This window comes from Argentina silus (genome assembly GCF_951799395.1).
Source record: "Argentina silus genome assembly, chromosome: 4".
NCBI classification, from domain to species: Eukaryota; Metazoa; Chordata; class Actinopteri; order Argentiniformes; family Argentinidae; genus Argentina; species Argentina silus.
Genome location: NC_139658.1, coordinates 26,029,582 through 26,057,231, shown reverse-complemented (window position 1 = coordinate 26,057,231; position 27,650 = coordinate 26,029,582). Strand labels below are relative to the sequence as shown.

At 42.2% G+C, this 27,650-nt stretch overlaps 2 protein-coding genes across 2 annotated transcripts; both read left to right on the top strand.

Annotated features, from left to right (window-relative positions):
• Nucleotides 1–971: 971 nt before the first annotated feature.
• On the top strand, nucleotides 972–6,999 carry LOC310803718 (immunoglobulin-like and fibronectin type III domain-containing protein 1; the record flags this gene model as incomplete). The annotated part of the gene is made up of 3 exons (XM_083668572.1): nucleotides 972–1,020; nucleotides 4,719–4,838; nucleotides 6,842–6,999. The coding sequence occupies 3 exons, from the start codon at nucleotides 972–974 to the stop codon at nucleotides 6,997–6,999; spliced, it is 327 nt and encodes a 108-aa protein (XP_083524698.1).
• A 3,676-nt stretch (nucleotides 7,000–10,675) lies between these two features.
• Nucleotides 10,676–23,868, top strand: LOC310803717 (immunoglobulin-like and fibronectin type III domain-containing protein 1; the record flags this gene model as incomplete). The annotated part of the gene is made up of 18 exons (XM_083668571.1): nucleotides 10,676–10,828; nucleotides 11,129–11,242; nucleotides 11,407–11,575; nucleotides 11,968–12,240; nucleotides 12,478–12,899; nucleotides 16,135–16,327; nucleotides 18,196–18,317; nucleotides 18,457–18,598; nucleotides 18,888–19,181; nucleotides 19,356–19,652; nucleotides 20,094–20,276; nucleotides 20,758–20,886; nucleotides 21,451–21,759; nucleotides 21,970–22,055; nucleotides 22,384–22,576; nucleotides 22,806–23,102; nucleotides 23,210–23,536; nucleotides 23,652–23,868. 18 exons carry the CDS (start codon nucleotides 10,676–10,678, stop codon nucleotides 23,654–23,656), a joined length of 3,708 nt encoding a protein of 1,235 aa, XP_083524697.1. The 3' UTR covers nucleotides 23,657–23,868.
• Nucleotides 23,869–27,650: the final 3,782 nt, after the last annotated feature.

Here is a 27,650-nt window from a genome sequence, read left to right as displayed (position 1 = left end):
TCACATGCACAGAGGAGAAGGGGTACATGCTTCGGTCCCAGAGCGCTATGTCAGCAAGCCTATCGAGTGATCCCAAAAATTCCTGTTTTTACAATCGGTTTCAGATTACACCTGATGCACAGAATATTAAACATCCTAATATATCTTTGGCTGTCAAGGAACCTGAAACTGGTATAAGATAAAACGCACACACTTTTGTGAGAAGGAGAGGCCATTGTTTTGAAGAAAATAGTGTTATGATTGTGATTTGGGGTGGATTGTGAGAGGTTAATGGGAGAATTCCTGAACTGATCTGTGTGTCTACCATTTACAAATACCTTGATATCTATAGCCGTTTCCCTGCACTGTGTGTGGCCTCCTTCCCCTCTGCACCTCCTTTCCCCTCTGCACCTCCTTCCCCTCTGCACCTCCATCCCCTCTGCACCTCCTCCACAGTTCACTGGACATCTCATCTGTGTGTGTGTGTGTGTGTGTGTGTGTGTGTGTGTGTGTGATGTTGCCTGTCAGTGCCTGCGTAGAATAACTGCACATGCACAATAAGGTTTCTCCCCGCAGCAAAGGCTGCTTGATGAACCATCATCTGAGGAGCCCACATTTACAGTCATCCATGCAATTCCCACTGTCCATGTCAGCACTTTATAAAATTTCATATAACATTTTAAAGCCAAATTTACACAAGCCCCAAAACTTTTGTTTCAAATGCCCCATTCTGCTAAAACGTTGTGTCTGAAGAGAGAATGATTGAATGATGTCTTTCTAATGCCTTTTCTACTGTGTCTACTGTAGTTGGGTGTCTCTGTGACTGTGACCCATGACCTATGATGATTCCAAGCAACATTCCAAACCCAAATGAGCAGATACCTGAGGAGATACCTGAGGAGATACCTGAGATCGGACGTCAACCTCATGTTTTCCATCTGAATGTTTGTTACAGAGCCTTCTGAGAACACAGAGCCCCAGAAGATACCAGGATGTGGAAGAAGTCGAAGGTCACCGACCAAACTGCCGCTGGGCAGGGAGGTAGGTACACTGTGAGGGGCAGGGAGGGAGGAGGGGCAGGGAGGAGAGAGGGGCAGGTACAGTGATCAGGGGCAGGGGGGGGGGAGGAGCAGGGAGGGAGGTAAGCTGTGACATGGGGCAGGGAGGGAGGAGGGGCAGGTACAGTGATCAGGGCAAGGAGGGGGGAGGGGCAGGTACAGTGATCAGGGGCAGGGAGGGGGGAGGGGCAGGTACAGTGATCAGGGGCAGGGAGGGGGGAGGGGCAGGTACAGTGATCAGGGCAGGGAGGGGGGAGGGGCAGGTACAGTGATCAGGGGCAGGGAGGGGGGAGGGGCAGGTACAGTGATCAGGGGCAGGGAGGGGGGAGGGGCAGGTACAGTGATCAGGGGCAGGGAGGGGGGAGGGGCAGGTACAGTGATCAGGGGCAGGGAGGGGGGAGGGGCAGGTACAGTGATCAGGGGCAGGGAGGGGGGAGGGGCAGGTACAGTGATCAGGGGCAGAGAGGGGCAGGTACAGTGATCAGGGCAGGGAGGGGCAGGTACAGTGATCAGGGCAGGGAGGGGCAGGTACAGTGATCAGGGCAGGGAGGGGGGTACACTGAATCCTACTCACCTCAGCTGCAGTATGTCAAGTTGGAGAGCCACTCAGGGTACTTATCCCCAGTCACTGATGAGGAAGATATGGGTATTTTACAAAGTAAGATTGGCAATCAAATAAAGTGTCCTAAGACAATTCAAGCATTTAAACTACCAATTATAACACACACAAGACCCAGGAGAAGCCTCTCAGAAGAAATTAAGTCAGAAATTAAAAACATGCAAGCTTTCTTTTCCTCTGAGTAATCAGGGACTGGAACTTCAGATAATAATATACTTTGTCCCTCTGCTCCGCTGAAATGAAGTTGAAGAGGTTCTTCACTCTTGGTTTGTCCTCTTCTGATCCTCAATCAGCTGGTACTCTGGTGAACAACTCAAAAGTGTAATCTATAATTAAGTATCTTCAAAAATGAAAGTGTCCATCTGAAACGTCTGTTCTCCTGCACTAGTCACCATGAGCACATCTAGTGATCCAATCATGTCACAAGTCAACACTTCTGTCAGGACCACCATGGAAATGTGAACAGACAGGACATAACTATGATTATCGTCAGTTTGAAGAGTGGCTGCTATGGAGACAGTATGTGGAGAACAAAGTTGAAGCTGAAGAAAAACATTTTAGGCGTAAGCAGACATCAACAACAACAACAACAACAACAACAACAACAACAACAACAACATCAACAACAACATCAACAACAACAACAACAACAACAACAACAACAACAACAACAACAATCATCACGGAGTAAGTGGAAACTGCATTCAAGAAAAGTGGTAAAAACTTGACTGAAGAGCTGATGACATTAAAATAAATCAGTGAACATTCTTCACAACATATCTATCCAGGCCTCCATCCTATACTGAAGATATGGTTTGACATGTTGAGAGAAACCAATGAAAAGACTCAAACTGGACAACCGGCTTTCGAAAGATGGACGTCTAAGTGGAAGACATTACGTTTGTGTTTATAATGTCATCGATATAAATCTTGCACTCCTAAATTGTACTTCCTAACATACTCACAGTCAACAAAATGAGTCATCACAGCCTGAGGAACAACTGAAACATCACAGCCTGAGGAACAACTGAAACATCACAGCCTGAGGAACAACTGAAACATCACAGCCTGAGGGACAACTGAAACATCACAGCCTGAGGAACAACTGAAACATCACAGCCTGAGGAACAACTGCAACCTCACAGCCTGAGGAACAACTGCAACATCACAGCCTGAGGAACAACTGAAACATCACAGCCTGAGGAACAACTGCAACATCACAGCCTGAGGAACAACTGAAACATCACAGCCTGAGGAACAACTGCAACATCACAGCCTGAGGGACAACTGAAACATCACAGCCTGAGGAACAACTGAAACATCACAGCCTGAGGAACAACTGCAACATCACAGCCTGAGGAACAACTGAAACATCACAGCCTGAGGAACAACTGAAACATCACAGCCTGAGGAACAACTGCAACATCACAGCCTGAGGAACAACTGCAACCAAGTCAACAAGCTCTATCTAAACATGACACTGCACATCAAAGCTGGCCAGCAGGTGTAATACGATTGGAGTATTCTAGGACAAGGTGGCAGACACATCTAGAAAAATCAGCATAGATTTAATTTGATACTCAGTAAGGAGCATCCATACATCTTTGTAATGGTGGCTAATCTATCATCATGTACAATGTATGTTCTAACAACAGTCTTTCTTTAAAATGTAAATCATTTTCAACAATTTGTAAGTGAAAACCTCTTCTAGTATGTTCTTCCCCAGTAGTGTGTGTTGGACCCTGTGTTTCCTGTGTGTGTGTGTTTGTTAATCCTGTCCACGTCCCTGAGCCTCCGTGGTGCTTCTGTCAGGATTGACGTTCTTTGTCCTGTTTTCCCTTCCTGTTGTCATGTTGCTTGTGATGTCACTAAAGGCGCTGAGGGCGCTGAGGGAAGTCAGAAGACGACAGGTACGGCAGGCGGGAGGGAGGGAGCCGCCCCCTCAGCCCCGCTAACATCTTCCCTCTGCAGTCTTGTTCCATGTTGTTTTGAATAAAGCATGACGAGCTGTGGAAGTGATCGCTGCATGTACTGCCAGTCCGGCTCTGGTGTGATATCCTTGTGTGAAAGACGCTTTTCATAAACGCGTATGAATGAACTTTCAGTGTCACAAAAGATGCTTTTAGTTGTGACCTTCATTCTAAACCAAGTTTGGTAACACTTTACATTGAGGTTTACGTCATTAAGGGCTTGTAAATACAGCTTGTTTATACAGTTTAGTATTGGTTCATAGATAGAATGACAACTATTTGATATAACCCTTTGCTAATCATGGGTTAAAAACTGTTTATAACTGACTCAAAAACAATTCATATTCAGTTACCTGTTTGTAAACTAGTTATAAATGATTTGCAAACCTTTAACATATACATTGATGTCAATTGTTACCAAAACATTAAATCTACTACAAACCTGTTCCTTGAGGCACTGAGGTTGACTGCTTTTAGGGGCTCGGCAACAACCCGTACACCAGCTCCCTGAAGGTCACGCTCAAGTACATGAGAAGGTGCATGTGGAACCGTATTTATGTTTATTTGGTAAAGTAAAAGATAGAAATATGAATTATAGAACCTAATTCACGAGGCATTTGCAACTGTACAAAGTTTGTGTCTATTATGGTCAAGAGAGTCAGGTATGAAAGATAGAACTTGGTGTGACATTCTTCCGTTTCAGAGAACGATGTATTTCATTCCATAAGGTTTGTCGTCTTTCATTTTGTTCTGAAGAAAGTTACAGACACAAACTTTGCATCAGCAAACATGAAACTGTCCGATCATGACTTCTGACCTGAGATAACTTCTGTTTTCAATTATTTGATTAATACTTATGTCAAGTCAGAATATTGCTTTTAACTGTGTTCGTCAAAACGTCTTATGTTATACAGTTGATACGGATGCATGGAAACATTCCATTCTGATAGAAGTTTGCTTTATTTGGTTCGTACAAAACCAAATCAAATGTAATAAACAGCACTTTTATCAGACAGAATGAAACAATTTAACCTCATAAATAATTGACTGTTTGCAGTGCCTTTTCTATTGTTGTGTGTTGTGCTTGGTCAGGCATCAAATTCAGGTCAAAGGTTCCGGGGGTGATGATCACGCAATATGTGGAGACCCTGCCAGAGGGGAAGACGACCCCCGACTTCACCCGTAAACCCATCGCTCTGACTATCCAGGAAGGTAAGTGTCCTACTGCACAGATTAGATTAGATTAGATTAGATTAGATTCAACTTTATTGTCATTGTGCAGAGTACAAGTACAGAGACAACGAAATGCAGTTAGCGTCTAACCAGAAGTGCAAAATAGCAGAAAGTGCAATGAACAGTATTTACAGGTAGTGCAATATATGAGCAGTAAGTAGTGCAGTATAATATAAGTAGTGCAGTGTGAGCAGTATATGAGTAGCATTAGCATTATAGCAGAGTAAATAAGTTACAGTATGAACAGTGTAGCAGCATATGAACTGTATAGGTAATGCAGTCTAGCAGTATATATGTATTAACAGTAACATGAGGTAGATAGCAGAATAAATATACAACATCCATAAATATACAACATCCATAAATATACAACATCCATCTGAAAGCATCTCTCTTACAAGTCAAGAAACCACCCCGTCTCCAGATATTCAACTTACTGTCAGTTCAGCACAGATCGATAAGTTAGGACTTAGCTCTAAATTAATAAAAAAAACAGTCATTTATGATGATATACTGTAGTCTCACAACATAAGCTAGGCCTAATCCTGATTACATAACATACTGCATTATCATTGCTGTTGATCAACCTGCCCTTCATTCAGTGTCTGTAGAGCATCTAAACACACACCAGTAAAGCACACAGGAATAAGAGAAACAGGTGGACTGACAGATATGGACCCAGTAACCCACCGCAGCAGAGAGGCAACAGAGAGGCTGAGTAGACTTGAGCTGCGTAGGTACAGACCACCATGTACAGACCTGATGTACAGACCACCATGTACAGACCTGATGTACAGACCACCATGTACAGACCTGATGTACAGACCTGATGTACAGACCACCATGTACAGACCTGATGTACAGACCAACAGACGGATAGATTTCCTCATTAGATATATGAATACATAGATGAGTGGTTCATATCTTCTAGCTTCCCTGACATCGGCAGTAGGCCATGTGATACATAGGTGGAGGATCACCTTCCACAGATATGTAACACAGCACGACATAATTTATTGTGACGACCTTCTAGGCCTGGCCTATTTACATACCAAATCTTTATTTGACTTGGGGAGAAAAATAACTCTCTTATGGGAAAGAAACATATAGTGTAAAGTTCGAGGGAAGACCCACCCTGTATGACAGCTGGTCTGTTTCAGCCCTGTCGGCCTTGACCACAAGTTACTGCAGTCACACTGGTACACTCACACAAGCTGGTCCAATCACAACATGCTGCTTGATCTGGGTTAGGGTTAGGGTTAGGGTTAGGGTTAGGGTTAGGGTTAGGGTCGGTGATGTAGCAACAGCTGTGTAGTATTGAGCATGGCCATTGCTATGTATTACATGTGACACCATGACACCATGACACATGTACAGTGTCCAATCACGAATCAAGATGTTGACATTCTGCAGTGTGTGTACTGTATGCACATCACCACAAACTAATCCACCTCAATGAGTTAGAAACCAGTACATCCAATAACCAGTACATCCAAAAACCAGTACATCTAATAACCAGTACATCTAATAACCAGTACGTCTAATAACCAGTACGTCTAATAACCAGTACATCTAATAACCAGTACATCTAATAACCAGTACGTCTAATAACCAGTACGTCTAATAACCAGTACATCTAATAACCAGTACATCTAATAACCAGTACGTCTAATAACCAGTACGTCTAATAACCAGTACATCTAATAACCAGTACATCTAATAACCAGTACATCTAATAACCAGTACATCTAATAACCAGTACGTCTAATAACCAGTACATCTAATAACCAGACACAATTCAGATACATTGTTCAACGTAAAATTAGCGAGTGAGAAAATGAGCAATAAACCACAACGATGCTGACGTTAAAGAAGAGGAGATGTTGTTGATCAGTGTTATTACAGGGTTATTACAGGGTTATTACAGGGTTATTACAGGGTTATTACAGGGTTATATTGTGTGACTCTCTCATCTCCACCAGGGAAGTTGGCCATCTTTAAGGCTATCGTGAATGGTGACCCGGAGCCCACGGTCATATGGAAGCGTGCCAACGGAGAGCTGGATGACAAGGAGCGGTACCAGAGCAAGTACGATGAGACGTCCCGGGAATACACCCTAGAGGTAGGTGTCTTTATCTGAACACCAGTATTATATACCCTAGAGGTAGGTGTCTTTATCTGAACACCAGTATTATACACCCTGGAGGTAGGTGTCTTTATCTGAACACCAGTATTATATACCCTAGAGGTAGGTGTCTTTATCTGAACACCAGTATTATATACCCTAGAGGTAGGTGTCTTTATCTGAACACCAGTATTATATACCCTAGAGGTAGGTGTCTTTATCTGAACACCAGTATTATACACCCTAGAGGTAGGTGTCTTTATCTGAACACCAGTATTATACACCCTAGAGGTAGGTGTCTTTATCTGAACACCAGTATTATATACCCTAGTGGTAGGTGTATTTATCTGAACACCAGTATTATACACCCTAGAGGTAGGTGTCTTTATCTGAACACCAGTATTATATACCCTAGAGGTAGGTGTCTTTATCTGAACACCAGTATTATACACCCTGGAGGTAGGGGTCTTTATCTGAACACCAGTATTATATACCCTAGAGGTAGGTGTCTTTATCTGAACACCAGTATTATACACCCTGGAGGTAGGGGTCTTTATCTGAACACCAGTATTATACACCCTGGAGGTAGGTGTCTTTATCTGAACACCAGTATTATATACCCTAGAGGTAGGTGTCTTTATCTGAACACCAGTATTATATACCCTAGAGGTAGGTGTCTTTATCTGAACACCAGTATTATATACCCTAGAGGTAGGTGTCTTTATCTGAACACCAGTATTATACACCCTAGAGGTAGGTGTCTTTATCTGAACACCAGTATTATACACCCTAGAGGTAGGTGTCTTTATCTGAACACCAGTATTATATACCCTAGTGGTAGGTGTATTTATCTGAACACCAGTATTATACACCCTAGAGGTAGGTGTCTTTATCTGAACACCAGTATTATATACCCTAGAGGTAGGTGTCTTTATCTGAACACCAGTATTATACACCCTGGAGGTAGGGGTCTTTATCTGAACACCAGTATTATATACCCTAGAGGTAGGTGTCTTTATCTGAACACCAGTATTATACACCCTGGAGGTAGGGGTCTTTATCTGAACACCAGTATTATACACCCTGGAGGTAGGTGTCTTTATCTGAACACCAGTATTATATACCCTAGAGGTAGGTGTCTTTATCTGAACACCAGTATTATACACCCTGGAGGTAGGGGTCTTTATCTGAACACCAGTATTATACACCCTGGAGGTAGGTGTCTTTATCTGAACACCAGTATTATACACCCTGGAGGTAGGGGTCTTTATCTGAACACCAGTATTATATACCCTAGAGGTAGGTGTCTTTATCTGAACACCAGTATTATACACCCTGGAGGTAGGGGTCTTTATCTGAACACCAGTATTATACACCCTGGAGGTAGGTGTCTTTATCTGAACACCAGTATTATACACCCTGGAGGTAGGGGTCTTTATCTGAACACCAGTATTATATACCCTAGAGGTAGGTGTCTTTATCTGAACACCAGTATTATACACCCTGGAGGTAGGTGTCTTTATCTGAACACCAGTATTATATACCCTAGAGGTAGGTGTCTTTATCTGAACACCAGTATTATACACCCTAGAGGTAGGTGTCTTTATCTGAACACCAGTATTATACACCCTAGAGGTAGGTGTCTTTATCTGAACACCAGTATTATATACCCTAGTGGTAGGTGTATTTATCTGAACACCAGTATTATACACCCTAGAGGTAGGTGTCTTTATCTGAACACCAGTATTATATACCCTAGAGGTAGGTGTCTTTATCTGAACACCAGTATTATACACCCTGGAGGTAGGGGTCTTTATCTGAACACCAGTATTATATACCCTAGAGGTAGGTGTCTTTATCTGAACACCAGTATTATACACCCTGGAGGTAGGGGTCTTTATCTGAACACCAGTATTATACACCCTGGAGGTAGGTGTCTTTATCTGAACACCAGTATTATATACCCTAGAGGTAGGTGTCTTTATCTGAACACCAGTATTATACACCCTGGAGGTAGGGGTCTTTATCTGAACACCAGTATTATACACCCTGGAGGTAGGTGTCTTTATCTGAACACCAGTATTATACACCCTGGAGGTAGGGGTCTTTATCTGAACACCAGTATTATATACCCTAGAGGTAGGTGTCTTTATCTGAACACCAGTATTATACACCCTGGAGGTAGGGGTCTTTATCTGAACACCAGTATTATACACCCTGGAGGTAGGTGTCTTTATCTGAACACCAGTATTATACACCCTGGAGGTAGGGGTCTTTATCTGAACACCAGTATTATATACCCTAGAGGTAGGTGTCTTTATCTGAACACCAGTATTATACACCCTGGAGGTAGGGGTCTGTATCACAATACTAGGCCTAAGTCATAAACAAACACATAGTATACAGTATGGGCCCCATAGACACTGTGCAATGTGTTGATACTACTTTTTTAGAAAAAAAATATTTTTTTTTACACAATTTGCACATTCTAATTTCCACCCCTTATTAAAGGGGCAATCTGGGATTCAAACAACAACAAAGTGTATTTTTTTGTAAACAGCTGAGGATTGGGGCTGGAGAAATGTGACCTGTGTGGGAATGTGAAATGTGTATACTTTGAAGCTATACAGTTTTATTTTATTTTTTTACAAACAATGGAGGAAAACAAATTTATATTTGGGGTTTTTAAAAGTCCAACAATTGATGTAATAATCCCAGATTGCCCCTTTAATGGATTAAAAATATAATTTAATTAAAAAAACAAAAACGGTTTGTTTTGTATGTATTTGGGAGTAATTTCCCCTTAGAACATTTGATGGTAAACAAACACATATTCAATATTATTCATATTATTATTCATATTCAATGTGCTTTCCAGTTCCCCAAAGTCTCTGCAGATGACGCAGACACCTACAAATGCACCGCAACAAACGAGTTTGGAAAGGCCGCCTGCATAGTCATTCTGAACATTATTGAAGGTAAGACACACAACGTACTCATCTTCAGCGATTTGGATCTCTTGGATAACAAATAAAGACCTCTCAATGTCTGGTTGTATCAAGATGTAGACATTAACAGAAATCTTTGTTTCCAGTTGGTTTCAAAAAGACGAAGGAAATGAAAATATCTGAAGAAGGTAGGCTCTACTGCCATGTTCAATCAAAATCAGTATGCAGGAAACGAGGGCAATATTCTTCATTCACTGATTGAATTCACATCAAGAGTCATGCAATGAATAAATAACATACCAGTGAAAACCCTCCAGATAAACATGTTCCTTTACTATTATTTTGTTCTATGTTCATAAAGCCAACGGGGAACCTGGGTCATTCAGGAAGAGGCTGAAGAAAAGGTAGGAAAATGATGTCAGAGTTGACTCATACAAACAGCTATTCCATTGATTGTTACACCAAAACAATGCAGCATATTTCATACCACAAACATGTTTTTTGGGAAGTTGCTCCACTTTGTCACAGGGAATTATATTTTGCATAGAGACTAATACAACCAGTAGCATATCTACTGTAATACAGCAATAGAGCACTGGCCCTCCACTGTACAGGCACGGTACGATCAGTGCATATTGTTACCAGCATAGTGTTGATGTGTGTGTGTGTGTGTGTGCGTGTGTGTGTGTGTGTGTGTGTGTGTGTGTGTGACCGGCAGTGAAGGGCAGCGTGAGAAGAAGCCGATGGAACCTGATGAGAAGGTCTGGGAGATCCTGATGAGCGCAGACAAGAAGGACTATGAGCGGATCTGTGCTGAGTACGGCATCACTAACTTCCGTGGAATGCTGACCAAGCTGAATGAGATGAAGAGGGTCAGAGAGGAGGAGATCGCACAGGTACTCAACCACATCATCATGTACCTTTTCACCTCAGGTCACTAGTTAAGTCACCAACATGACTCATACTGCATCACTACTGCATACAACGGTCACTATTGAGATGCTATAACAATTAATTAACAACCAGGCCTAGTCTTACTGAGGTAAAGTAAAGTATCTAGCTTTAAACTGTTCTTATGAAGAAGAAAAATAATTGTTCATCAACCAGGTAGGATGTTTGACTTATAATATATGACGTATAGTTTTCCCACACGTTGTCTGATGCTGTAAAATGCTCATGGTTGCTTCTCCTCTCAGTTTGTTCAACACATCAGCAGCCTGAAGCCCATCACGGTCAACGCCCAGGACGCTGCCACCATCGAGCTGGACATGGAGCTCAAAGACCCCACCAGCCGGCTCTTCCTCTACAAGGTGAGATGATTCTGTGTGGGATCCACCCAGTGGCTGGTCCCATTTAAACCACTGTATATCAAACAATGTTTGGACAGTGTTCTGTATGTGTGTATGCATGTATGTATGTAATGTTTGTCTCTTCCTCTCTCTGTTGATGTGACGACACACAACCAACCTCGCAGGACGGCATCATGGTTCCTTACACCAAAGAAATGGATGCGGAAATGAAGCACAATTTGAAGCAGACTGGCAAGAAATTTGTATTCACCATCAAAAACCTCAGTCCAGAGGATGCTGGCCTCTACTCTGTCGACGTGGAGGGAGTTAATGTCTTCTCAACTGATTTTAAGAGTATGTCAAAATGCAAATCTACCATCAATATATGTCACATATGACATTTTGCAGACGCTTTTATCCGAAGCAACTTACAGCTTTGTAGAGTAATGGACTGGTAGTCTAGTCAGTAAAACATCATCACTATGTTCTAAATGATGCCCCTTAACTCATTCAGTACCGAGGGTGACTTTATTCACCAAAAATGCACAAATTATGATGCTTCATTTTGTAGCCAATGGAAGTGTTGTTGCTAGGTAAACGCCACATAAAACAGTTGGCACTCTAGGTGGTGAGTGTTCCGGAACTCTTTGGCAGTTGGTGGGTTAAACTGCTTGATTTTGCTGAACTGTGAATTTCATGACCTCACCATGTGTGTTTTTTCTACCCTCTATCTTTCCATCATTTAGTTCCGCCTGTTGATTTCATCGTCAAAATACAGGAAGTGAAGGCAGAGGAAAGACAAGACGCCATCTTTCAGTGCGTCTTATCGCAACCTATGAATGAGATTAACTGGATGGGCAAGAACGCTCCTCTGGAGAACGATGACAAGTTTGAGATCATCGTGTCTGAGGACAAGCTCATCCACAAGCTGCTGGTGAAGGACTGCATGCCTCTGGACTCTGGCATCTACGCCGCAGTGGCAGGGATCAAATCCTGCAACGCCTGGCTGGTGGTGGAAGGTGAGATCGTTACGTTTTTTCTTTTCTTCTTCTGTTCTGTTCTTTCCTGAGTTATTTTAGGGAAGTGTTCATCATGGTTTCATATTTTTCTAAATCTTCCGATGTCTGGAATGTTTAGCCTCGACAATTCATGTCATTATCGGTCACATGCCATCACTTTACAACTCCCTCTCTAATACTGTAATAACCCTGTAATAACCCTGTAATAACCCTGTAATAACCCTAACCCTGATTCAGTCGACAAGAACCCGGCAACGAAAGGCAAGAAGAAAGCTCGCAAGACGACTCAGGCTGGAGGGGGAGATGTGGACCTGGACAAGATCGCTCAGGAGCAGCAGGACAAATACAAGAAAGAGATGGAGGCGGCCATGGAGGCAGCGAAGAAGGCCAAGGCAGAGAGGGATGCTGCAGAGGCTGCGGCCAAGGCTGAGGCAGACGCAGCTGCAGCTGCTGCAGCTGAGGCCAAAGCTGGCAGAATCGCAGCAGCCGTCGCTGCTGGTGGTGCGGCCACTGGTGGTGAGGATGATGCCACTAAGGCTGCTGGGGCAAAGCCCAAAAAGGCCAAGGCCAAAAAGGCTGGGGCTGGGGCTGGGGCTGGGGCTGGGGCTGGGGCTGGGGCTGGGGCTGGGGCTGGAGCTGGAGCTGGAGCTGGAGCTGGGGCTGGAGCTGATGGAGCTGCAGGTGGTGCAGACGGGGCGGCAGGTGCTGGAGGTGATGCAGGTCTGGAAGAAGGGGATGAGGAAGACGAGGAGAGCACAGAGGATCAAACTAAGAAGCGTGTGAGAGCCGGTCCGCTGGTGCCAGAGGTTGTGAAAGGTAAGAAGTGATACACACACATGAAATGATTCAGATTACTTTGAATATAAATGGTATATTCAGAAACCTTTCACTTAATTTTAATAATCAACACTATTTGACTAAGCATCACATTAAATGAATTAATTAATTACATTTCGACAGCTGTTTAAAGGCCAGCAGTGATGCAACTACAATGAAGTGATGTGTAGGTTAGCTTTGACGACCCTGACAGCCAAGCATGTTGATGTTCCCATTTGAACTGAGCCTGAATGATCCAGGGTTAGGGTTAGGGTTAGGGTTAGGGTTAGGGTTAGGGTTAGAGTTAGGGTTAGGGTTAGGGTTAGGCTAACCCTAACCCTAACTGAGCCTGAATGATCCAGGGTTAGGGTTAGGGTTAGGGTTAGGGTTAGGGTTAGGGTTAGAGTTAGGGTTAGGGTTAGGGTTAGGCTAACCCTAACCCAAACTGAGCCTGAATGATCCAGGGTTAGGGTTAGGGTTAGGGTTAGGGTTAGGGTTAGGGTTAGAGTTAGGGTTAGGGTTAGGGTTAGGGTTAGGCTAACCCTAACGCTAACTGAGCCTGAATGATCCAGGCCAAAACCAGCTGGAAGCAACTTCCTGTACAGTAACATGTTCTTCAGCAACATGGTGCCAGAGGAACCCAGACATGTGATGATTGAGATTTAGAATGTGCTTTTATTCCACCTGTGTAATACAGTAGCAAACTGCTAAACTCCATTTAACATGTAATTACTACAGTATGTAATTACTACAGTATGTAAATACTACAGTATGTAATTACATGTTGATACAATGATGTTACTGTAATAACGACAGTATAACTGCACACACATATCACACTCTACCCTGTCAGCAGAGAGAGGTGCAGTATACAGCAGTAGACACACCTTTAACATCCTAACAAAGCTAACTAACTTCACCCTCTCACAGTCATCCTGTAGCTCTTCAATGTCCTAAAAAGCTCACTTTATAACTTGTCTTTATTAAAGGTGATCCTGGCATGACATTCAGACATTGCTGAATGAAAGAAAGACACAACAGCAATTTGTTTGTTTTGGGGTAGTCAATCCTAACGATAGTGGAGTATTGAATCCCATCATTGTAGCTGCATCCACTGCTGGCTATAGACGACCACTAAGGAGTGCAGAATATAAAGACATTGTTCAACTTGGACGAAGGATCCGTGCCAGCGATACGGACATATAATCCATTCCACAATGAGGTGAAGGATAGAAACTAAAATCTAAATTCACAGAACCGACTGTTCTTGTCTGTCCATTACAGCATTCTGTTTCAGTTCGCTTCAGTCTCCAAGCTTTCATCTGTTTGTGTAATCGATACTGTTATTGTCACTGCTATTGTTCACTGCTATTGTTCACTGCTATTGTTCACTGCTATTGTTCACTGCTATTGTTCACTGCTATTGCTATTGTTGTTACCATCATTTCTGAGTTTGTCCCTGTGGTTGCAATTGTCCTGCCTATAAAACATTATCAATCAACACATTTCATACAATCCACTTCAGTAATTAACAACAGACAACATGATTGTCCAAAAGCATATGGCAATAGAAATCCCATTGCTCAACACTACATGAGAAACTATTTCTGTTGACATCAAATATTCAGATAATAGTCAACTTCAGATTCATGTCGGCCTTTAGGCTACAATAAATTCACCAACATTCAGACTTTCATCATTTGAAACCACACTTTAATTAACTGGGAATACACAAGTTGAATTAATATTATTGATATTGTTTTGATATCAACTCGATATTGATCACCAATAGGAAAATCAAATAAAGACGGTGCAGCTTCAGAGGAAACGGTTGATCAAGCTGGGAAGCGGCGTGCAAAGCAAGGCCCTCTGCTAAAGGAAGAGGTCGTTGGTAAGAGATTGAAACGGCTGCATTCAATGAACATGCATTGACAAGGTTTGTTGACCATCAAAGCCATTTGTCAGAATGACTTTGGAACCCAAGCCTGATAGACACTGATGAAGGAGATCTTTGTGTACTCAAGGAAATACGATTTAATATTTTAACTCATACTTAGAATTATGAACCATTCCGTCTGACACGTCTGAGAGATTTACACCTTGTGGCATCGTTCACTGAGCATCAACAGGAAACCAGCCCCATGTGCACTTCAGTTTGAATACCTAACTATTGAATACCTAACTATTGAATACCTAACTATTGAATACCTAACTATTGAATACCTAACGATTGAATACCTAACTATTGAATACCTAACGACTGAATACCAAACTATTGAATACCTAACGATTGAATACCAAACTATTGAATACCTAACTATTGAATACCAAACTATTGAATACCTAACTATTGAATACGTACCACATTAGTTAGATGGAAAATTCACCATAATGATGGTAGTGGTTTGAGTATTAACATTATTCCACTAAACTTAGACAATGACACTTTTAATCACAAATGAACAAATGTATTCACTATACAAGTTTACACCTTTCTATAGAAAACAATATGTACAAATCATTTACTCTTTGAAATACAGATATGGTCCAATATTTGTGTTTTATATGCAACGTGTGCTTCCATGTGTTTGTGTATCTCTTTCTATTCTCTGTCTGTGTGTTGTTGTTATCTGTCCTTGTGTTGATTCATTTGAATCGTTTGTAAAAGGGGTTTTATTAAAAATAATTGGTGTAGGAATGGGCCAGCAGACATTCAAGTATAACTAACTTTAACGTACATTCCCAGGTCTTGATGTGTGTTTTAAATAAGGAGCATAACATTCCACACAGCCGTTAACCGGAGCGGTTATGAACAGATGAGGAAATTCCATTCCATTCCATTTTTGGAACTCTGTTCTACTTGGATAAGCAGCTGGCCTGCATCTTGACCAACCCCCCTTTCACGTTAAAGTTGTTGTTTATGTGACCTCTTCACTGTTGTTGTTGTTGTTGTTGTTGTTGTTGTTACTGCTACTTTTTCTGTTACAATAACTGTTCTTTACAAGACCTTATCCGACATTAGTCAACAAATAAGCAATGAATGATTGACGGTGGTTATGATAATCATCGATAGGACAGACACATATCGATGGCACCGCCACAGGCCCAAATGGGAAACAAAGGGCCGGCAGTGGCACTGGGCCTGCGGGCGGTGGCGGGTCATCAGACGCCGGTGAGGCGGAGGGGTCAGCTGACGGCTCAGCTGGAGCTGGCAAGCGTTCAGGCCACAAAGCCCAGCGGCAAGGCCCGTTGCTCCCGGAGACGGTCATTGGTAAGATCACGGACACTGCACAGACTACTGCATGGTAGGAGGGAGTAAAGTCATTTGATGAAACAAATGACTTGGTCCAGTGGTCTGAGGGTTTACAGAATAAACGTGTGACCACTCAGAATGCTGGGGTGACCTTTAGGGTGATAGTAGTCTTGAACAAGAGTGGCTTTAAAGGGACACTTCACCCATTTTTAACATCACATTCATTACCATATCTACGTTCTGCAGTCAAAGAGATATGAGAAAAGGTCCTAAGGAAATGACACCCTATGTCAGTTGGGGGTAAAACAAACACGTGTTTCCAGGTAGTGGGAGTGTGTTTTTGCCTGTTGTTTTAAAAATCAAATGAATTGAATACATTTTTTAGCTCCAATGACATCATAGGGGGTAATCATATCTCTTTGACTACAGAACTTTGTAGAAAATCGCCACATTCACACCTGTAGACTCCGGTATGGTGCTGGAGATGATGAAACAATGAATGATGTTAAGAATTGGTCAAGTGTCACTTTAACGAAAAGAGAGCACTAACAAGAAAAACATATTCTTATTATGACTTAAGAATGTAACACCATTCATCTTTGATATTTATAGAGAAACATCTCTTTATGTGATTCATATACAGTACCAGGAGGGTAAATCACAGAAACATCTCTTTATGTGATTCATATACAGTACCAGGAGGGTAAATCACAGAAACATCTCTTTATGTGATTCATATACAGTACCAGAAGGGTAAATCACAGACAAAAAAGTTAGTTAGCTCAAGCCCATTTCATGTCGTCACATTAGTGTTTGTGTGTTATGTTGAACATGCCTTTGTGTTGTAGTTTACTTTGTCTTAGGAAACATGCTTGCCTGTGTTACTGAGAACCAAAACATCTTATTCAAATCTTGACCTTACAAGAAGATTAAGAATCTGTGTTACTCAGACCCGAAACACCTTATTCAAATCGTGACCTTACAATAAGCTTAACAATCAATTACGTGAAAGCAGAAGACGTGCACCGTGTTCCATGTTATCTCTTATGAAAACACACGACTCTGAAGAATGAAGAGAAGAGAAGAGAGGAAGTAAGACATCCTGCATTAAGCAGCAACATGAGACATGATGATGCTGTAGATTATGTAGATGAACATGTCACGCTTTCAAAGGTGGCAGGAAGATTTAAGAAAAACCATCGTTGTACACAATACCAGCATTGCCTTAGTCTAGAATAGTGCATGGGAGCATATCTCAGTCTACTGAGGATCCTGAGGCCATTCATCATCACTGACATGGAGGCTCAGACCAAATAACTACACAGATAGCCAAGAAGAAGAAGAAGAGCAAAAAATGAGTAATTGACAAAAATACTATTTCTTGTCAGAAGGTTCAACGCCTACATTTGGAACATCTAACATTTCTCAAATAAAAAACTATGTTTTATCATGGAACAAGCTCAACTGTTAAACATCCACAGCAAGGTTGAAGAGAGGACATGTCCACATTCATCCACACTAAAGTTTGAAGATCATACATATTTTAACCAAAACTCTGAAACAATTTTACATTTGAGCATGTATTTTATACATAGATTCCGCAATAAAATACATGGAGCAAACAACCAAATGTAAATAGTATTATTATATAGTGTTGATAGGATTCAGGGCTACGGTAAGTCAGTAAACCAGGACTACATACATGCATTGTGTGCCATGCATACATGCATGCATGAACTGTATGAAAACAAATTATTGTGATTGATACACATTTTATATCAATTTATTGCTGTTCTTATAAATGATAAAACACCCAGATCAACAGGTAATGGGGTGAGCCTAAAATGAAGTACTTGCACTGACTTCTCATGTGGTAATTACTCCAGACCCGGGGGTCCACTTCTCTAGCGGGCTCTCTGACTGCAACGCCATTGTCGGGGAGGCGGCAGAACTGGTCTGTAAGCTGAGCAAAGAATGTGATGGGATCTGGTACAAAGATGGGGAGGAGGTGAGTATCTGCATGTAAATGTTGAGTTTACCACTCAAACAAACCTCATGTTGGCTGTCACAGTGTCAGACCAGACTACAGGGAAATATTGACATACAGTTTATCAGGTTAAGTATGATTTTTTTGTGTTCCTGTTTAGATTAAATCATCTGACGGCCTTAAAACGGGCAAAGATGGATGCTTCCACAAGCTGAGAATCAGCAAAGTTTCAGAGGAACATTCTGGAAAATACCGGTTTGAGGCAGATGGGAGGAAAACAGAGGCCATGATTGTTGTTGAAGGTTTAAATCTATTTTGCCCTTTTTCTCAAATTTGCCTGTAATCCCAGTCCCACATGAATCATCTATCAACTGTATAACACTTACAAATATAATGTTTTCTTGTACATTTCACCTTATTTCACTTATTTTATTATGTTCTCTCAAAAGAGGGGATTACAGAGAATAGTTTGAAGTAGTCAAACAATATATGCATTGACATGAATAAACATAATTATACATTGTATGATTTTGCTCTTTGAAAAAGTCGTACAGAGTTTGGAGACACTAACATTTGTCTCTTTCTTTCCAGATCCACCCAGATTTGATCCAGCAGAACTGAAAGTATTTTCTGCTCCAGTAACTGTGAAAAAAGGTCAAAAGGCTTCTTTCAGTATGCCATTTGTTGGTGGTGATCCGATCAAGGTTCAGTGGTACTTGGATGGCGAGGAGCTTTCAGACGACTCACACATAAAGATAGAGCACACAGAAGGGCAGACGCGTCTGCTCCTCTCCAAGCTGCAGCGCAAAGACTCTGGGCAAATCAAGATCAAACTCAAGAATGAGTTTGGTACCATTGAGGCTTTTGCAGAGCTAATTGTTCTAGGTAGGTAAAATAGACAATTAAACATATTATTTATTATAATCTGACTTGACTATAGCAGGTTGCTAGTGTCTCCAGCACATCCACATGTATGTAGCACAGCCATATAATCTAGCAACAATATTGTTGGTATGATCGCTACATTTCAGAAATAAACAGTAGCATGTGTTGTGACAGACACCTCCACCCCTCCCATGGGGCCCCTGGAGATCGTCGAGGCGTCTCAGTCCGCTATCGACATCAAGTGGAGGCCCCCCAAGGACAACGGCGGCTGTAAGATAGAAAACTACATCATGGAGCGCCAACAGGTCGGTCGCAACACCTGGAAGAAGCTGGGTCAGATCCCCGGAGAGGCGGCGTACCGGGACACAGACGTGGACCACGGCCGGCGCTACTGTTACCGCATCCGCGCCGAGACGGAGATGGGCATCAGTGAGATGATGGAGACGGAGGACGTTCAGGCCGGCACCAAAGGTGAGCTCATTATACGCTGACTCAGCTCGGTCTGAGAGAGCCTTGTACATCTGGAATGTTCTTGCATTATATTACATTACCTAGCATTACATTAGCTTGTTAATTGTCAAAAGCTGAAATGAAAAGAAAACCCGATCTTAAAGTGGAATTAAAAAAATAATAATAATGGGCAGCCCACCATTGACATGGTCGTCCATATCAAATATTATTGTTTTGCACAACAGAGCCTCATAGAATGCTTAGGTTTACATCCTGACATGTAAGCTCACAAGCAGGATATCTCTGAGGATTGCAGCACAAAGTCATTATATGTTGAGACCATATCAATGGTGAGTTGATAATCATTGAAAGAAAAACAACATTTCAGTAAAATTCCACTTTAAATTGATGTAATTTATGAACATTGATACAGCCTCGCTAACCTAATATCTCTGTCCTCAGCATACCCAGGAGCCCCTGCTGCCCCCAAGGTGGTCACTGCCTTCAAGGACTGCATCAACCTGGCGTGGGCTCCTCCTGCCAAGACTGGAGGAACCAACATCCTGGGCTACAACCTGGAGAAACGCAAGAAGGGCAGCAACCTGTGGGGCGCTGTCAATATTGGAGAGGACCCCATGATCAAAGGTTTCACCATTAGTCAGCGCTAAACAGTTACTGCAGTCATTTTCACTTTATGAGTGTGTGTGTGTGTGTGTGTGTGTGTGTGTGTGTGTGTGTGTGTGCGTGTGTCTCTTTTTCACATACCACTCAGACAACAGATATGTTGTTTTCGTCTCCAATCCATATACATAATGGCTGTATGCTAACAGACTGAAATTATAGGTCATTTTGCACTGTCATTACAACTGTCATTCTCTGTATATTTCCCTCTTCCACATTAGTCAGGGCTAAACAATTACTACAGTCATTTTCACTTTCTGAGAGTGAGTCTCTCTCTCTCTCTCTCTCTCTCTCCGACAACAAATATGTTTTCATCTCCATATCCACATAGATAATGGCTGCATGGTAGCCAATTAATACAGTTATATTTATACCAAACAGAAATTATAGGTAATTTTCCAACAAGAAACCCCTGTAATTCTGTGTATATCTCCCTGTTCCACAGATAAGACCTACGCTGTGAAGGATGTGGTTGAGGGAATAGAATATGAGTTCCGTGTGGCAGCGATCAACAACTCTGGAGCCGGAGAATTCAGCAACCCGTCTGACTTTGTGTACGCCAGGGACCCCAAAAGTAGGTCATGCTCATCTGAATACCAAATGTGGACGGACATTTGGGGATTTCATTCAAATACTGCATGATGAATTTGATCAAATATCCATAACAGTATCAATTACGGGATCTTTGCCAGATTTGACACATTCATCTCCCATACTGTATGGAAAGCAATGCAAAGACGGCACAATAATAATATAATATCTGCCATTTAGCTGACACTCATCCACAGAGACTTACATTGCAGTGAGTGCATACATTTCAGTATAGATGGTCCCAGCGGGAATCAAACCCACAACCTAAGCGTTGTTAGTGCCATGCTCTACCAACTGAGCCACAGAGCAGTACAATAATGCTGTGTATAGCCTAAATCTATGTTTATTCTAAATCTATTATAGTTTTTTTTTTTCAAATAAACTCTGGATGTCGCTGATTCAGTTATGCATCATTCCAGAGCCTCTCTGATTCAGTTATGCATCATTCCAGAGCCTCTCTGATTCAGTTATGCATCATTCCAGAGCCTCTCTGATTCAGTTATGCATCATTCCAGAGCCTCTCTGATTCAGTTATGCATCATTCCAGAGCCTCCCGGTAAAGTCCTTGAGCTGAAGGTGACAGACTCCACCTACACCACCTTGTCCCTGGCTTGGACTAAACCCAAGGACATTGAAGGGGTTGAAGATGAAGCCAAGGGATACTTTGTGGAGCTCAGACCAGCAGAGGACCCAGAGTGGGGTCGCTGTAACACCAACGCCATCATCATGAACTCTTTCACGGTGAAAGGCATGAAGTCCATGGCCATGTACTGGGTGAGAGTCATTGCCACCAACGATGGCGGCGAGGGGGAGCCTCAGGAGCTGGACAACTACATCCTGGCCATGCCGCCCCCAGGTGAGACCAGTTCAAACATCTGTTACTCGGTATTATCAACACACATGACGTGTTCCTCAGTCTCACTGAACCCAAGAATGTTTGCAATCGACTGAGACCACATATAAAGCCACCGTAGACTTTGTGCGATACAAAATCAACATCCATGTGTTCCGATTGTAAAGACATAACAAAAACCTCATGTTCTTCTTGTGCTTTTGTATCATCCAGTTAGGCCAAGATTCACCGACGCTAAAATCAAGAGTTTCATGGTTGTGAGAGCAGGGAATTCAACACGCTTCAACATCAACTTTGAGGTACAGAGTTATCAACCCAACACTATGTTAAGACTGTACACCGTTCCACACACCTGGGATGAACTGGCCCAGAGGGATTCCTCACACTGCAGTTACACTGAAAAAAAAGGCCTTCACTTCCACATGACTGGAATGAGTTTAAATCAACACAAATGATCATGTTTGATTTATTTAATTGTTTAATGTTGAACTAAATTCGTGTTGATTAAACACATTTCAATCATGTGGAACCGACAACACATTTTTTTTACATAAATCCAAAGTCCTTTTTTTTCAGTGTTGGATCACTGTGATGTGGATGAGCTGACCTTAACCCCCTTCCTCACAGGCCTCTCCCTGGCCGGAGGTCACCTGGCTGAAGGACGGCGTACCTGTCTCTAAACGGGTGACCATCAGCAGTGCCGAGGCGGCGTCCCAGCTGCTGATCCCATCTGCGGAGCGCTCCGACACGGGGATCTACACCATCCTGGTCAAGAACATTGTTGGCCAGGAGACTTTCAGTATTGAGATCAGAGTCACAGGTGAGATGGATAAAATGGCAGTTGATTATTATTCAGCAAATTATCAGGATAAATGCAAAATTGTGTAACATGTTAAATAAACAACTATGCAACATGTTAAATAAATAACTATGTAACATGTTAAATCAATGTTTGAACGACAGTAACTACAGCATTGCTACACAGGTATAGGCAGAACTTATACAAATCTAACAGAGTGTTATCTAACGCTGGTGCTGGTCCTCTGCAGACGAGCCTAAGTCACCAGGTCCTGTGGAGGTGGATGAGAACGTGCCGGGCACCGTGACCGTGTCCTGGACGGCCTCTCCTGACGAGAAACGTGACGACAGGCTTCACTACCTGGTGTCCAAACGCGACTCCACCAAGCGGCAGTGGAACACCGTGGCCGACCGCATCTTCAACAACAAGTTCACCGCCTGCAACATCATGCCCGGCAGAGAGTACCAGTTCCGCGTCTACGCCAAGAATGACATGGGCTCCTCCAAACCCTCCGAATCCCCAAAGTGGTCGATCACGGCCAAGAAAGGTCTGTAAAAGTGTTTGGATCCAGTGTTCATAGTTAGGGTCATTATCACTTGCGTACAAACGTTAATCTTCAGCAAGTAATAAACTACTTCTGTGTTTTCCCTCCAGAAAAGTTCTCCATGAACATACCAGAGTCTAAGTCGTGCAACCTGGAGCGGCCTCCGAAGTTCCTGGTCCCGCTGAAGAAGCACACGGCTCCCCAGGGGTACGAGTGCTACATGAGCTGTGCCATCAAAGGGGAACCGACGCCCCACGTCACCTGGTACCGCAACAACATCAGCCTCAACACCAACACCAACTACCTCATCTCCAACACCTGTGGCGTCTGCTCCATGCTCATCCTGAGGGTCGGACCCAAGGACACCGGAGAGTACAAGGTCATCGCTGAGAATGACCTGGGCAGGGCAGAGTGCGGTACTAAACTCACTGTCAGAGGTAAACCTGAGTCAGGACGTACTGTATGTTTTCAAAATCAAACTGTGTTGTTTAGAAAGTTCCAATAGTGTGTATAACTAACAAATAAAACATCTGTCTTGTTCTTGTGTTTCAGACTAGAACAGCAAGACGACAATGATGCCTTTGTTGTTTCTTTTTTCCTGTTTTTGTTTTGTTTCTGTTGTTGTTTTCTAGTTGTGTGGAAATGACTGACTGTGTATATTTTTAGTTAAGGGTTCCCTGTCACATTTGATGTGATGATATTCTACATTCTTGAAGCTGTGTATGCTCTGAGGCTCAGGTTCATGAACGATGCTGGAAGCCGGTCGTGAGCAGTGTTGTGTTAGGGTTAGGGTTAGGGTTAGGGTTAGGGTTAGAAGCCGGTCGTGAGCAGTGTTGTGTTATTAGAGAAGCTGCTGTTCTACATGGTGGGAGTTTGAATGATGCATGTCCAAGGCTGTTCTTGTTTTCAGTGACGCTTCAGTAAATCTGATCTAGAAAATAAACATTAAAAACAAGCAGAGAGTGGTCACAATGTAGTCCTTTGCATGGTTCACTGGTATAAACATTCAAATGAGTAAACTGCAAATGTGTGGTCGTGGTTCATTAACTTCAAATTTGTGTTGTGTGCAGTTTATGCTTCTCTTGGGATTGACGCTGATTTTACATCTTGTTGAAGTGTTATTTTAAAACTAGAATAGAATTTACCAGTTATATACCATATTACCAGGTTATCTGTTTTACTGTATAGTGTTGGTATAATTGTGTCAAGATCAAGATTCAAGATTTCTTTATTTGTCACGTGCATACAAGTATACAGTGAAATGCAAAAGTGACAGTGCCACAGAGTAGTGCAACAACACAATAAGTTTTAAAATACAATAAAATAAAAATAGAAGTACTAAAAAATATACAGTATGGATTTATTAAGTGTTTATCTGAATTAATTTCCCTTCACCCCCTATACGAATTAGTTATGTTGCAAAATCAACGATTAACTTAAAGGTCCAGAATATAGTTTTTACGTGTCACTGACCACACTGAAAATGTGAAAATGTGCTACGATTTCTAACAGCACCAAACATCCCCTTGTAAACAAACTAAACATGAAAAAGGCACGCAAAGGTCACTGTCCTACCAGACACCAGACTGTAGAAAACACTGTTTAAACTAACACACTGTTTAAACTAACACACTGTTTAAACTAAAACACTGTTTAAACTAACACACTGTTTAAACTAACACACTGTTTAAACTAACACACGGTTTAAACTAACACACTGTTTAAACTAACACACTGGTTAAACTAACACACTGTTTAAACTAACACACTGTTTAAACTAACACACTGTTTAAACTAACACACTGGTTAAACTAACACACTGTTTAAACTAACACACTGTTTAAACTAACACACTGGTTAAACTAACACACTGGTTAAACTAACACACTGTTTAAACTAACACACTGTTTAAACTAACACACTGGTTAAACTAACACACTGGTTAAACTAACACAGCGCTCTTCACTCAGCGTTCTTCATCATGTGATCTCATTCCTTGATGGATACTGATTTTTTTCATTGCCATTTAGCACTATTTTAAAGACAAAATCAACATACTGGACCATTAAACTACTTATAAATGTTAAATAAAAAAAATTGTGTGTTGAAATGTAGATATGTGTATGATGGTTATGACATAAGAGAGCTTGGTGTAAATACATATTTCAAGCTCATAACATTGTTTAATCTTGAATCCTAAAGGATTGATTGAAAGTCATGATTAAATAGTGTTTATTAGGTTAATTTCAACACATTTAGCAAAATTAAGAATCTTGAGATGTCTAGGTATAAACATGCTTGTTAGGCACCATAACTGTTACACAGCGTTGGTGATAGCTTTGGTCTGGATATGGTCATTTGATTTCACGAAGCTCTTATCAGAAATGGACAGTGACTCCTTATATGGCTGTGAACTATTTGGCGATAAAAACCTTTATGTGTGTAATTTATGTCCCTCCTCCTTGTATTACCGTTCAGAGCACAGCGGTTTAGTGGGGTCAGATATTAGTCTCAGTTTAGAGTCCCCAAAACAGAGATGGTAATGTGTACCCCCGGTGCTAGAACACGAACCCAGACTCACGACGGCACCAACGCAGTGTTCAGTTTCACTAAAGAAGATTGGTTGTAAAATCTTAATTTATGGGGCTGCATGTTTCACTTTTACTTAATAGTGTTCAATCTGGTGGATGTTGGTCATGTTAGAAGATTTGGATTTAGTGAATAAATTGCTCATTTGCAACCATAACAAAGATTATTTTTCCACCACATGCAATCAAAAGTGCAAAAGGTTTTAATAAATGTGCCTAGTGACCAGTCAAGAGAAACATGTGCCTAGTGACCAGTCAAGAGAAACATGTGCCTAGTGACCAGTCAAGAGAAAAGGAATCTCACCTCCGCTGTAGGGTGTAGCAACGCCAGGGAAGTCATCATTGTGTGCTGCTGGAAGTTCATCTCTTGACACTTCAGTGAACTCTCTCATCTGTAAGACCCACTTCACCGCATTGTCAAGATAGAACTGTAGTTCAGAGGGAGGAGTTTGAAACCCTCTCACTAACTCTTGGATGACTTTAGGACCTCCTAAGAACTGCAGCACTTGGGCCAAATGCATGCCGGTAAGCCTGTCCCCAGCAGCCACAGTGGTCGAGCACAGGCAGGTTTGCACTGAGCATCTCCAAAAGGCTTTATTACCTCACAAAACCAGGAGACCACACTCAAGTATCAGTGGGAGCGTGGCTGGAAGGAGCTGAGAGGAGAGCAGTTCCCACAGAGAACAAGTAAGTCCATTTCATGGCTCCAGGCCCGAGGCTATCCATAAGCACCAGGGAATGGTGGGTTTAAATCCCTTATTGATCTCAACATTGAAAACACCTGTGCCCAGGCGTGCAGATAGGTACTTTAATGGTGTGAACTGTAGATGTCTCTGTACATTCTGATTTGATCATGAGCCAATCCTGAGGTGATGTTATGGCGTTGTTAAGCAGATTGGATAGGATGGCAGGTGGCATGTAAATAATTGTAATTGCTTACTATTAATTAGATGGTGCAGTGCAGGGCAGGGCAAGGTGCATCTAAAGCCCGTCAACGCTGATGCACAGGGACACATACTAGTGGCATGCTTGATAGAGGCACAGCATCCAATTACTGTAAATACATTCACTGCTTAGTAACCAAAACCGGTGATTGATAACTGTGTTATAGGAACATTTAACATTGTAGAGTTCAAGCTATATATAGCCTATGTGAGTGGGCAGATTGTATAATCTATTTGCAAACACAAGACTTTTTGATGATGACGCTCAGATGTCTGATATAAAGACACTAATAATGAAGTGTAAGGACATACAGTCAGTTCATCATGTCAGGACAGACGCCCCAGTCAAGTACATATGCCAGTAGTTCACCAGTCCCATAGTCACATTCATCTAGATATGGAGTTGTTGAAATTTTATCATAAAATTGTACCATCAGTATTGTACCATGAGTAATGTACCATGAATATTCAATGCTGAAATAAACGGATCTAGAAAAAATGCATCATGATAAATGATGATGTGGGCGATACTAGTCTGTTATCACGTCAGCGCAGTCCTTCTCTAAAAGACCAGGGCAGCCTGCTGTAAGAGAGCCGGCTCCAACTGTGAGGATGATGCTCCAGGATCGGCCGGCCTGTAAGGAGAGACTAACTGCCACTAGGCGGAGCTCAGGTCCTGGAACACACCCACCTTATTTATAAATCTAATGCACAGCACAGTTGCTAGGCAGGTTGCTAGGCATGGCTCTGCTTCATCCCATACAAATATGGAAGTTTGTATTTGAGTCGGAGACATTGACCTCCCACTGCATTCTCCCAACATTCCTGCTCCTGCATGTTCCCGGGTTCTCACATTAACAGTCACAGCATGTCCCAGCATGCAGTTCAGAACTGAACACGACACGAGAACACACTGCAATCACATGTTGGGTGGGGAGAATCTTTTGGGGGCTTAACATTGTAGATCACGGAGACTTAACAAAATAGTCCAAAAACATCTATGAACGTTTATTTTGCCG